The sequence below is a fragment of the Electrophorus electricus genome, chromosome 14 (genome assembly GCF_041902795.1).
Source record: "Electrophorus electricus isolate QZ-2024a chromosome 14, ASM4190279v1, whole genome shotgun sequence".
Taxonomy (NCBI): domain Eukaryota; kingdom Metazoa; phylum Chordata; class Actinopteri; order Gymnotiformes; family Gymnotidae; genus Electrophorus; species Electrophorus electricus.
In genome coordinates this window covers 12,873,240-12,886,900 of record NC_137510.1, presented here as the reverse complement: position 1 = coordinate 12,886,900, position 13,661 = coordinate 12,873,240, and the positions used below count along the sequence as shown (strand labels likewise).

The following is a 13,661-nucleotide window of genomic DNA, read 5'->3' as shown; positions in this document are numbered from 1 at the left end:
ATAGGTCTTTCACTGAACTGTCTATAAAATGGTCTCACTGTAGTCTTTGGAGTCTCTAAATAATTATCTAAAAAAATGTCAAAATTTAATACTGTGTGGATGCTGCACATCAGTTATATATTCCAATTCATCTTCCATGATGAATTGATTAAAACTCTACTAGGTATCTGGACACTCCTTTGAGGTAAAATGCAAAACAATGCAAAGCTAAGATATATTGTTTAAATTAAGTGTAATAACCAATGTTACAACGCAAAACTTTTTAAGAAGGAGAGCTTTATCACTACATATCTATTCCTAAATTGTATACGAAAATCATATTGATTAATTGCTATTTTCACCAAACCAAAATTTTACAACATTAATAGATAGGTTTAGTCTCCACCAAACTTTCCATACCTGTTCACAACAACTTGTTAAAAGGCCACCACTAAGTATGGTTGAGCTGAGTCAACCTAAATCAGTCTAACAGTTACAGAAATGTATGTGATATTACAGCAGTGGTTTGCATTACTGGTCAGAATGTGCTTGCACCCCAGGGATCACTGCTTGTGGCCATATTTTAGATTATTATTTTGCCCCATTATTTTATCTAGTCAATGACCCAATATATAATGATTGTGTTTGGAGATTAATCCAAAGGCTGCTCTGGTTTATGAAAATGTGAATCTGATTAACGCTGCAGACCTGGATAGAAAGAGCATCTCTGGGCCAACACTGCACCCTGGAGCTGAGAGGAGAAGCTCAGCAGTTCAGAGAAAAGAGAGAAAGAAAAAAGAAAAAGAAAGAAAAACAAAAAAGAGAGACAGAGAGAGAGAAATAGAAAATCTCTCTATTGGCCTGCTTGGTAACAAATGATTAACACATGACATTAATTTGCAATGGCGCAGCAAGGTTTTTGTTTTGGAACAGCAGAAATGTCAGTCATGCTCTTATCCAGCAGTTTTAGACCAAGATGTTAGATCACTTTTCTCTTGTGTGAAACCAGAAGTGAGATATGCCAATTATATGTTTCCGTAACACATAACTTTCATCTGACAGATGTGTTTATGACATGATCTGACAAATCAATGACTGTTTATGTTTGAGTGGGTGTAAACCATGTCTGATGATGCAGGAGCTGATATGTATATCAAAATCAGTCTCTGGGGGCTAAGGTGGGCCTTTATTGAATTAGACAGCATATATGCCTCATCAAGCCAAAGAGATGATGGATAAACAACAAACAACTATGGAAAAAACTAATCTGTAAACTGGGGCCCTCGGAATAGACTGGCCAATATTTAGTTTAAGGAAAAGAAGCTCTGTGCCTTTTACTTTGAGACAAAGTATGATAAAGACCAATTCAAATCAGTGGGTAATGACAGGACCGTAAACTTGGCATTTTATAGAGCTGCCTGCAAAATAATATTGCTGTTTAAGAGTCAAATAATATTAAACATATCTACATTTACGGCATTTACAGACACTACTGGCCAGAGAAAATTACAACAGTGCTCTCCATGGAATAAATCCATATGTGAGTACATTAGGCCTGAACCCTGTCAGTCAAAATACACACAAGGAAAAGAGTAAGTCGTACTGATGAATAATCAAGTGTCTTGGAGTGGCTAGAGAATGGTGTAAACTTAATTCACAAAACATTTCTCTTGCTCAGTGAAGCAACATATTTAAAAATGTACTCAAAAAATATATTACAAAAAGGTGAACACTAATGCAGGCTATAACCATGTTTTTGTAACATAACAGAAATCAGCCTTTTGTAGCCAGCATTATAAGTAATGTGTCCTTTAATTAAAGAAGAGTCAGGTGAATACTATGGTAAGTGCTTTACATCTAAAAGACAAAATGACGCCACTCCCCTAGTATAGATTGGTTGAACAAATAGTGTCCAGTAACTGGCCTTTTTACCCTGTATGTATGGAGTTGAGGCAAAGAGATATGCAGAGTGTGGGCAGAATTCTTGGGTCACAACTAAGGCATTTACCCTGAGGTGCTGTGAGAGGTCGGCCATGGTCCTGGCACCAGCCCACTGGGTGGATATGAGGGCTACTGGCATCACACCTGAGCAAAACCAAGACAGGAATGAATGAATGATTAAATAAATAAATAAAATCACACTTAAGTTATCCTTTTATTAAGTGTCACAATAATATCATTATTCTAATATCATTCTGACGATTCCTTGACAGCAAGATAGCTTCTTTCTTACTGTACAAAAACTAGCAGTGCACCAGTTCAGTGCTGCTTTTAATTATAAAAGAGCTAAAAGCAAGAAGTAAAAAAGAAGCTTGGGAGAGGAGAGGGGGAGGGAGATGGTGAATACTATTAAGTCTCTATTCACTCTGTGTATGTATGTATGTATGTATGTGTGTGTGTGTGTGTGTGTGTGTGTGTGTGTGCGTGCGCACACACACTATAGCAAGATGATTTGAGAGAGAGCTGCAAGGCTCGGAGCTTCTCCTGTTGTAAGCAAGCAGCATGACAAAGAGGGAAAGAACATCTCCCATCATCTCAATCATATCCTACATTACGCTGAACCCTTTTACACACTGGCTTTTCGTACAGCCTGTTTCCTTTAAATGTGGGATTTCCCCATATAACATGCTTCTGCATTAGATAATTCAAAATTAAAATATATATTTTTTAAATAAATTAGGTAATTAAAAAGAATTACCCAAAATAATTAAGTAATTAAAATTATGCAAAACTAATATATGAACTGCTTGTCTATAATATTAAGTCATAAATAGCCAATTTCAATAAATCCTAATCATATGCATATTAGTCCTAGTATTTTCCATTTGACTCAAACATGCCATATGAATATGAATTCCTGTAACACATGGCATTTGCAAGAGGAATTTTGAGTGAATGCCCAATATACGCTTTCCTGCTGTTATCGTACAGTGTTTTAAAGCAGGCCTCAGATATGTGCCTCCACATCTGAATGTAGGTGATGAGCTCCGACATGCCTTCAGAATTCAATTGGACCCCTCTCAGACACAGAGCACTGTGCCTTCATTATACATTCAAGAAAAAGGATTAATGACTGAAAATAAAGCTAAAAGACAAAAATTCCATCTTGGTGTACACAAAAGTGTTTTATATTTCCATTCAGTTTTAAATTTGTAAAAATGGGATCCCACCTTTAGTAACATTTAAACCTCTTTTTGTTTACTCCAAAACAATCGGTGAAGCTTAAGCAGTGTGTCTGTGAGCTTCTTCTGTACAATGGTGTCCTACCAGTAGTCGTAGGTGTCATCCCAGTTATCAAAGTGAACCAGGAAGCGATTGTCCACAATATCAGCCACCGAAGCCACACACACCAGGCAAGGGTTCTTCCTGTCCACTGCCTCCAGTTTCATGCCCACTTGGAACTTTGAGGTGGTGAAGGTCTGTGTCAAACAAGGTTTTTAGGGCTTATCTAGAGAATTAACCCCAAAATCTTAAATTTAATGTTGCATGCCAATTTAAACATCTATAACTCTGATAACTGTGCTAAAATTGAAAGCTAAAGAGAAATGAGAAATTCGTTACCCATGTGATTATCTAGGTAATGTAAATTCAAATTCTTGGCTATACAAATATTTTCATTTTAACTATAGCAGTAAATAAATAGAGGCTAACAGTGGAAAAACAGATGCACGCCATATCTATTACTGCAGCTTTCTTTTTCTGGACTGAAGTTGACAGCCTGTTTCTCCCTGCAAGTGACGCTGTTCTCTGCCAAGAGGAGACCTACTGCATCTGTGTCGCATAAGCCCGCGCACTTACGCTGTTTTGGGATTTGAACAGATTCTTTGGTGCAGCCTGAGCATTGCAAGCTTCCAAGTATTTCTCCCAGTTAAACTCATTCATCTTATAACCTGAGAGAAATAAGACACAGAGACAAGTAGGGAGGTACAGAGAGAGTCAACATGAAAGGGGAATGAAAGAGATGCTCAAGATAAATGGAGACAGAAACTGAGCAGACACCAATAAGGTATAAACACTGTATAATAATACATGTGCCTATTGTCTATTGTGATTAATCCATATTCATATTAAACTATTATTTGAATTATTGCAAAAACGTTATTCATTACTTGTGAGACTGAGAAGCAATTTGAAGTCTTATCATGTGCTATATGTCTGGAATATTACGCAGTATACATGCTTTGAATTATAACTAAGGAAAGAAAAAAAAAAACTTTAAAGGCTTTGAGTGTTTTCTTAATATGTTGCACGGACACTGTGGCACAGGTGGACTGCTGACCATCCTGGCCCACCCAGCATCTAGTGGAAGAGTACAAGAGGAAGGAATGCTCACACAACTCCCCACCTGCAAGTCAACACGTGTCTCTCTTGTGCCCCTATTTAATGCACCTGGAAGAAGGCAGATCTCTCACCTTTCGGTGGGTGAAGTTTGTGACCTGTAGATTCGCACCATCCAGCTGGTTTGATATCAGGAGAGTCAGCGTTAACCCAAAAGTTATAACACTCTGAGTAACCATCAATGTGGAGACGCAATCGGTAGCCAATAACCTGATAGACACACAGTCAAAAAAACCAACTGTTCCAACTTAACCAGCATGAACACATCTGATTAAGAACAGCTCTGGTCTTTTTATGACAATCACTTTACAGGAACATCAAGACTAAGCTTCCCAGAAACATCTTAATCTACTATTAACTGATCGGGAGGAGTTCACAGACTCATACTTTTTTACTAAAGTGTACTGTAATGCATTTGGGAAACAAAGTCCTCCGACACTATGCTAACCTCGGCCACGGAGAGCACGCAGAACATGGAGGGGTGCAGTGGGTCAATTCCCTCCAGTCTCATCCCCACTTTAAATCCATTCCTGCTGGAAGGAAACAACTGGTACTGTAAACAAGCACACACCCCCCCCCCCCCCCACACACACACACACACAAAAACAAAACACATATGCGTCAACCACAGTTAGCCTCTGTAAACTCAAGCATACAGGAAATCAAGAGCATTTAGGGGCATTTTACTCCTGTCACATTTAATTCATTTCTCAAAGACCAAGATGCTGCTATACCGAAGGAGTGTCTGTGCGCTCAAGTTGCCATGGAAACGAATACATGCTCAGTCGCATTTCGAAAGGGACCAGATGTCTCGTCAGATCGCTTCATGAACAAAGTGGCCTGTGTGGTGATGGGTGTGCTGAAGGACACGCAGGCCCTTTCAGAATAAGGAAACAGCAGAGTACCTGCCACACCTCACAGCATGATGAATTCAAGCGCAAATCTGGAATGATACCTAGCTTGATTTCTGACAGTTATGGCCTGAGCAACTCAAATAAATAGCAGTCATCTATAAATTAACTGAAAATGTAACCTTAAAACCTGATGGGTAAAACAGCTGCTATCTTGATGGGATGTATGGGTTACATATCTCCACGCAAGGCCCCATGTTTACAAAGAAGGTTATTAGTATGCCTTAACACCTGACAGTGTGACTGATTGTTCAAATTAATATCAGATTCCTGAACACGGTTTTCTTATATGATTCTTAAACATCAAACAATATATGGATACAACTAATGAAACACATACACTCTTTATATAGTTACCAATGCGCACATTCTGGATAAGAGATTAAATAGCGGAGCAGGGCACTGAATTTTTATTGTCACTGGGTTCCTGGTTTTAGGACAAACAATGTCACCTAGGTTGCTGGTGACGGTGCTGGCAAGCCTGTAGTCCCTTAGATAAAAGTAATACTTTTAATGCATTTTAGATAATAATTAGTTTATAATTAAGTATAAAGTCTGCATAAACCTTTCTTCCTTACTGGACAAATCATTATGGCAACACAAGATATCTCCAGAACAACACAGAACAAATCTGATTAACAGCATGTTTTCTTTGGAACAGAAGATAATGGTATGTGGTTAGCTGCCTAATCCTGCATTATGGTGCATTACTAAAGTCATGGCTAACCTTTAACATTTCTGAGCACTTCTCAAATTACCCCATATTACACAATGTTAGTATGTACTCAGCAGTCACAATAAGGTGAATATTATTAATAAGTATTTTAAGAAGAGTAGAAGGTAAAAGATTAATCTGAGTATGTGATTGCCAAGGAATGACAGTTTCATTCAACCAACCGAACAGATTCAGTATCTTTATTTGAGGTTGCTTATTTTCATAATGTGGCATAATTAAACACTTCATCCATTAGGCATGCCAGACTCTGTGTTATGACCAAATAGCTGGTAAGATATTTAACAAAGACATTCTGTTTTGAATTTTTATGATCATGCCTATATAGCTGTGATTCACTACACACACACAAAGATAGCTATAATACATTACTAGAAGCTCAGAACATATGTTTGTGAATGTCACGTAATGAACAAATCTCACTGCATTTACAACACTACATTTACAAATGCTACAATAAGATGAGTAGCCATTAATCCAATTTCAAATCTCACTAAAGTGATTAAGATAAAACCCTACAATTCTTCATGTGTTAAAAGATCACCTTTAGATCAGCCACTCTAAGCTTAACATCAGCCTGACAGAAAAAAGCTTCTCTAATCAATATGTTCCCTTCCACTCAGGCTGCCTGTGGGCTCTTGCTTCTGTGTCCCAATATACTGCTCTGTATCAACCAGTGTGAGCAGCCAACAGTTTACTCCACAGTGCAATTCCAAAGCCTAGAGCAAATGACCCGCAAGGAGCCACAAGAACGCTGCAGGAAGCACAAACACGCAGGCCTCAGTACATTAATCATAGAGAGGACAGGGTCATTATGCATCCATGATAAGGGCTTACCACAAAAAAATGCCTGCAGACTAAATAGGCCAACACAAAGAGATGGCAGAGCATCCAGTACATACTACATACTAACATCTTATTGATCCAATAAGATGCTCAAACTGAACATTCTGCAGCCTTAACACATCTGTCCCTTTTTTTTGCTTCACTGTCAGGATGATCTATTTTTGTACTCCCCAGGCAAGAAAGCTAGTGTATTTTATCAAATAAATTGATGTTTAATATTTGGCATTTCCCCTTAGAACAGTGAAATATTTAAACATGAAACTGAATTTAAGCATGAAACCCTTGGAAATGAAAAAGATTTCAAGTTTCTTTTCCTTTGAAAATTGGGCCCAGTGGGACTCTTAACAAGTGGAGTTGCTGACAGATTTTAGTAGATTTACACAGCGTGTGCATTACATGAGCCAATTCATTTCAGGCTTCAGCTTTATGGAAAGTAGGCACGTTAACTGTGAACCCGTACTTTAAACAAAAAGCTATTTTGGAAATACACTGCAAAGAAAATACAGAAATATGCTATAAAAACCTAGACCCAACATGTATAATATCAAAATTGTTAATATCTCCTGAAACAAAATTTACAGAGGAGCTGCTTGGTCCTTGTTAGTGTTTTTAGTGTTTCTGGCTTTTGTTACAAGAGATTTTTAAGGTTGTAAAGATGCACTTGTGGCCCATTGTGTTAGCTTTTTTTCCCCACATATTCTGTATGTGGCAGAGCTTGTGAGTGTCTCCATGTCATACATAAGATGTGTGTTGAATAAGGGTCACTATTATTCAGCTAAGATATGCACAAGGACAGCAACTAAGCTAAAACATCAAACTCAGATATGTTTAATAATGTAAAACATAAATGGAAATGTATAACAAACAAATCAGCTGCTGAGAGTTGCTAGGGCTGCCCAAGAATTGAATCCTGAGAGAGGGGGAAAAAAAATAAAAAAGAACTGTACTGCAGCTGAAAAGGACATTTTCCTCTATACAATTAGGCTAGTAATTAACCTTATAATAACTATATAAACAGAGCTGGCCACAAGTTGACCTAATAGAATCATTGGTAACTGTTTTACTTACCAACAGCTCTTGGTTGACTGAAACAATGAATTTATTTACTAGACAGAACACAAAACAATCATTCAACAGGATCATACAGAACCAGGCTGTAGCTTCGAAATGTGTTGGGCTGTGTGTTGGGCTGTGTGTTGGGCTGTGTGTTGGGCTGTGTGTTGGGCTGTGTGTTGGGCTGTGTGTTGGGCTGTGTGTTGGGCTGTGTGTTGGGCTGTGTGTTGGGCTGTGTGTTGGGCTGTGTGTTGGGCTGTGTGTTGGGCTGTGTGTTGGGCTGTGTGTTGGGCTGTGTGTTGGGCTGTGTGTTGGTGTGGTATCGCAAATATCAACTGTCCATTAGCCAGTAGACAGAATACCTTGTAAAAAGACATTCAGGATCAAGCATAACATTTAAAACATAACACAGTGTCACCCTGTGAAGTGGCATTCTAACAAGTGCTTGCAATGTGATAAGCCTGGACATTTATCAAAATGTATCCACTTACTCCAATGTTGGCCATCAAACACCATGACGGCATTAAGATGCATGGCTATTCGCAAGTTCTCTTTACACTATAGCAATAGTGTGTCAATCATTTCAATTAAGAAATCATTAAGCCGTCATTAACATTTTATTATAGTTGTCATATGATTTGTTTGTGGGAGAGTGAAAAAGTAGTCTATATGCTCCATAAAACAATTAAAATGATATAGTCTGATATTAATTAAACTGCTTATATTTATATTGCTGTACATAATCTACTGTTAATGGCTGATTAACAGTTAATCGCTATGTTAAAACATAAATCATGTGTCTGATAATAGCAAAACTACTTTAGGTAAGGATAAATTTATTCTATTTCTGAATATGCAAGGTGGAAGAGTTATAAATGTACCAAGACAGCATTCACAGAACACAGGAAGCTAACAGCTGAGATCTACACACTGTAGCCCCTGTAATCTATCTGCAGTTCTACAGAAAGTGTAGCGCATAAGGCCCTTGTATTGACTTCAATCAGCACTTTAAGGATTTACAGAGATAGCACAAATTTCTACAGGAAAGTGTGTGTGTGTTCATTCATATTCACCTCAGTAAAACATCTCAGAGGGGCAGCTATGGCTCTCTCCTCCTCCAAATATTCATCCCATGACCAGGGCCTCTTCTTACTGTTAACTGCTTCCATTCAAAGATTACAGTTTCATATATAAATGTTTTGACTTACTGCAAAGAATAGAACATTTTATCTGTAAAAGGGTACCTCTAGCAGAGTAACTTCTGAATACCCCCCCAGCCCACCCCCCAAAAAATGGTTGAATAGTACTGAAGAAAAACTCTTAAAGTTGGACCATGTCAAACTAGATGTAAACACAAATCCTCCTTCTAAGTATACATTTCATAACAAAGACAGCAGGGATTTGAGGTGCTAGACATGTCAAGCATGGTGAGCCATTTTACCACTTGAAGCAGTCACTTTATTTTTCATCTTTGTCGTATCTTCTTTTGGACGTTCCTACGAAGGACATTACAGTAATAAGGCAACATAAGAAAAAAAACAAAGCAATGAATAGAGCTCTGCGAATGGGAGGAAGGTGCCTCTCCATACTCACTCTGAGACAGTATTCCTCTGATGCACCTCGCACATTCAAACTCTGTTTCCTTTTTTTCCTGTCCTCTCCCTGCATCATTAGAAAAAGATTGATTCTGAAACAAGATGCAAACAGAAAGCAGCAATGAACAAAACAAGAGACAAGAATCAAATCCACTGTTAAAAAACATGGAAAAAAGCTTCAGTCCACTGGTGACATGCTTGATGAACCATGTTCTGCTCTATTAAACAGTCCTACATTCATTGAGGTATATTCTTGTACCACGTTCAGCGCAGAAATAATGGAATGTCCTGACAAACAGAACCAGAAGCCATGCATGGTACTTTATGACTCTGTATGTAGGTTTGTAGGCAGCTGAAGTTGCTGTGGCATGTGCAACCAAAGTATAAAGAGATACTATAAAGCTAATTTATTTGTTTAAAACAAGTACACTGCTATGTTTGGTTTAGTGAGTTCCTAGCTTGTTATATGATGTTATTAACATGCTGGCTAGGAAACATTAATTAAAAGGACCAGTATTGGATGACCAGACTTTTCCAGAAGGCCTCCTAAACTTGCATTACTAGGCTTAGTTAGATACATCACACATACTTTCTTTAGGCCCTCACAACTCAAGCTATGGTTTATGCTTGTATTCCTAAAAACACAAGCATGAAAAAGGAAAAGTCAGTTAGGATTTTAAGATAAATATTTGGCATTTAATAAAATGCCTACAGCTCATTAAAATATACTTAGTTGATAACTGATTAAATTCTTCAACCATAACCATGCACATAACACAATATTAAAATTGCAGGGATGAAAAAAAAAAAAAATAATTTTTAAATCACTTTGTTTTTTTATAGGATCAAATAAAAACTTCATAACTCAGTCACAGAATCCATACAAGAGCCTGTTGTAAAAGCAGGAGTTGGGTAATCTCGCATAACTTATGAAATTTACCATAAAAACGGAGTTAACTTCAGTAATGTCATTTTAATGCATGGTTGTATAAGATTTTAATTAATCTAAACTTTGTGATAAAGTTAATAATGTGACATAGCTGGACAAAAACTGCAACAGTCTGATAGGTTTGGTTTCAATTAACATTCTTTATTAGCCATGCTGACCATAGCCCATCTGAAAACTCAACACGACCCTTAGGAGACTTTCCAACTGGTGTTTACACTCACCTAATCCACCCTATCAGGGAATTGGCCCTCCAGATCCCATTCCATTCACATTCTACGACCGCACCAAATTGTTCCAAGGCCTAGCATCAAAGCAGAAGAAAAAAAGTTTAACCTAATGGAAAGGTTCTAGTAATTAATATAGTACTGCACAGAGACAGCAGTTAAAGGGTGGGAGGGGGAGAGAGGAAGCGAGAGAGAGAGAGTGAGAGATCACTAGAGCCTGTGCTTGACCTCCACAATTTAATTAATGCACTTGAGAGTCAAATCTTGAGGGCAGCATTGATCATAGTTTGTCAGTGAATGACTACCCTATATCAAGCACTGAATGAACTGCAGTGAGATGTGAAATGTCTTCAAAAATTTAATTTACCACACTAGCGCAAAAGTTCTTACATCATATAGAAGCACGAAACATTGCATGCTCTCTCAGAGTCATCTTACTTTAAATATTCTCTAATCCACACTAAGGTAAGTGTTATCCTGTTATTCTCACAATAAAGATGGAAGAAAGTGCAGAGATATTCTAAATGGAACCCACACATGCCAGCATCCAGACTAATAAAGGACTGAAGCTCACTTTGCTTCTGATGTTCTTTATCTGTTATTGACTCCATGGTGTGTCCACGTGGAAGTAATTCCTATGCAGTAATTCCTATGTTAAAGACCTAATGCAACAAGTGCCATGATGGTGCCAATCGTACTATTTTCAAATAATCCAAACCCATTCTAACTCAGCATTTCCCTTTAAAACCCTTTACTGGCATTAATGAAGATCATGAAGATATCAAATGAGGATTACATAATCCTCATTTTAATTTGGTAAATTGTGCATTTTGCAATATAATACAGATTGTATAGGCCAAAGTGCACAAACAGAATGACGAGGGAAAAATCAATTCCATTTACCAAATTGCCTGTGGGCAGTTAAGGTAAAGAATGTCCCACAATTAGCTGCTCAGGGGCTAAGAGGCTGCAACAACCATTGGTACAATATATGACCATCAGCCACTATCGGACATTCCAAGCCCTACCATTTGTGCTTTTTAAACTTCCTAACAGGAATTGGACAAAACAAGACTGAATTATGCTGTAGATCACTTCATATGAAATACACTTGCCATCACAGGCAATGAAAGAAAAATCTGGTTTAACCAAGAGCTTTCAAAAAAAGGTAAAAGAAAAACCTTTTCTTTAAATAAAGGCATAGTTGAATCATTACCAATATGTGAACCTCTACAAATGTATTATCCTCTTGTCATTAAATGTCACCAGAATTACATTTAATGATGCAGGCAAGGAGCAAAGAGAAAAAGGCCAGTCTAAGGAGTTTTACCAAACAAACAAAAACACATACTGGCCAGCAATTTCTTTAAAGTCAACACAACATGCTGTTGAACACAGTGAGAGCTGAGTAGATTAACTCTAGCCCAGTGATCTCTGATAACACTCCATCATCAAGGACACTTCAAGTGTCAACCACATGTCAGTCATCATCTCTGACGAGAGTTTTGTTAAATTCATTTCAACTGGATTTTCAACAAGAAGACTGCAAAGTGTCCTGTGTGAGATTTCTGAATCTGTTCATGAGCTGTAATCACCTCACTGGTTATACATTATTACACATATACATGAGAACACAGCAGGTGTAGCCAAGTTTGGGTTCATACAAATCTACTTGGGTGGCAGTGGGTCAGTAGCACACTGAAAGGTTGTTGCTACCCAAATCCCGATGGGAGCCCCAAAGAATGCAGATAAAAGCTCTAGCAACCTAGAGCTACAATAAGATGACTAATGTCCCTGAGGCAATACTTACTGCACACTACTGGAAGAGGACAATAGATGCACAATTTTCCCCCAAATTGCTGAACAAATACCAGATGCACAGAAGCAAATGCACTGCACTTTTTAATGGTAGAGAGAAAGAGAATTTAGGTGCTGGACCAATTGTGTGCTTACATGAGATGAAATGAGTCCTGGGTGCACAATATATCATTTTCTATTATCCCAGTACTGTATTTTGTAGTTCTCATAGCAGAAGAACAATATATAAAATGATCCCTATAACAAAATTACAGCATTTTTAGAGTGTGGTGTGAACATCTTGATCAATTTCAGAAGTGCCATGTAAGTGTCTTGTCTGTTTTCATGGGTCACTATAATTTACGTTATCATAGAAACCCACATCATGCCTTAATATACTGAAAGGGAAAAGCATTATGTCAAATGCTTAATGAGTATTTTAAGTACTGAGAGAAGAAGCATAGTATGAGGCAGCAGCAGGTTCTAATGCCCATCTCACTGCAGACCATTCTGTTGCACTTCTGTGCAGAGCTGTGAAATTAATTATACAGGAGGGATGTCCACCCATTAAATCAGGCATAAACTCAGATAGAAGTGAATGCAAGATAAACAAGAACTGGCTTCTTTTATGTTGAGAAAACAAATATCAAAAGGCATGGAGAACCCTCTAAGAATTGGTCATTTCAGGTGGCCTTCAAAACAAGTGAAACAGGTAATTATCTGATTCACTGCTGAGAAAGAAACTACTAGGAGAACAAAAGGGCCACGATGACAACTCCCAGCAGCTATGCTTTCAAGCCCAGTAACAGTGTCGGACTTTCTATATTTCAAATGCCATTCATTACAGAAAATGAGTGAGAAAAAGATAGAGAGAAAGAGACCAAGAGAAGAGCCAATACAGTCATTGACGCAAAATGCCAAGTCCATCATAGTGCCATCATAACAGTGTTAAGGGGAAAACAAAACCTTTGTAGTTTCACCCTCTTATGCTTATTAATATTTAGGTACATGCATATAATATGGGATTTTTTTTCTACTTTTTAGATAATTTTGGATGTGTCAAAAAGTATGTTGCAGATAACGAACTAAATTGCAGGTGCAGGACATGTCATTTCATGTGGCTTTTTTCCTGCACACTATACATGGCCACAATGACATCAAACAAACAAACAAAACAAACAAACAAACAAAAACAACAAAAGATAGTGTCAAAACTATACAATTTGAATAAGAACA

At 37.7% G+C, this 13,661-nt stretch overlaps 1 protein-coding gene across 5 annotated transcripts in view; it reads right to left on the bottom strand.

Annotated features, from left to right (window-relative positions):
• The window catches only part of l3mbtl4 (L3MBTL histone methyl-lysine binding protein 4), a 58,713-nt gene that overhangs the window by 41,089 nt on the left and 3,963 nt on the right, over positions 1–13,661 (bottom strand). For 4 of the 5 annotated variants that reach the window (XM_027002494.3, XM_027002475.3, XM_081695994.1 and 1 more), the window contains exons 2-10: positions 10,626–10,705; positions 9,454–9,547; positions 9,302–9,356; positions 8,934–9,022; positions 4,766–4,870; positions 4,392–4,527; positions 3,778–3,869; positions 3,247–3,398; positions 1,988–2,064 (exon numbers count right to left, since the gene is read on the bottom strand). In XM_027002494.3, the coding sequence (XP_026858295.2) occupies positions 1,988–2,064; positions 3,247–3,398; positions 3,778–3,869; positions 4,392–4,527; positions 4,766–4,870; positions 8,934–9,022; positions 9,302–9,356; positions 9,454–9,531 (784 nt within the window). In that variant the 5' untranslated portion in view covers positions 9,532–9,547; positions 10,626–10,705. The remainder of the gene's footprint in view (positions 1–1,987; positions 2,065–3,246; positions 3,399–3,777; positions 3,870–4,391; positions 4,528–4,765; positions 4,871–8,933; positions 9,023–9,301; positions 9,357–9,453; positions 9,548–10,625; positions 10,706–13,661) is intronic. The other variant, XM_027002484.3, reaches the window with a different exon arrangement.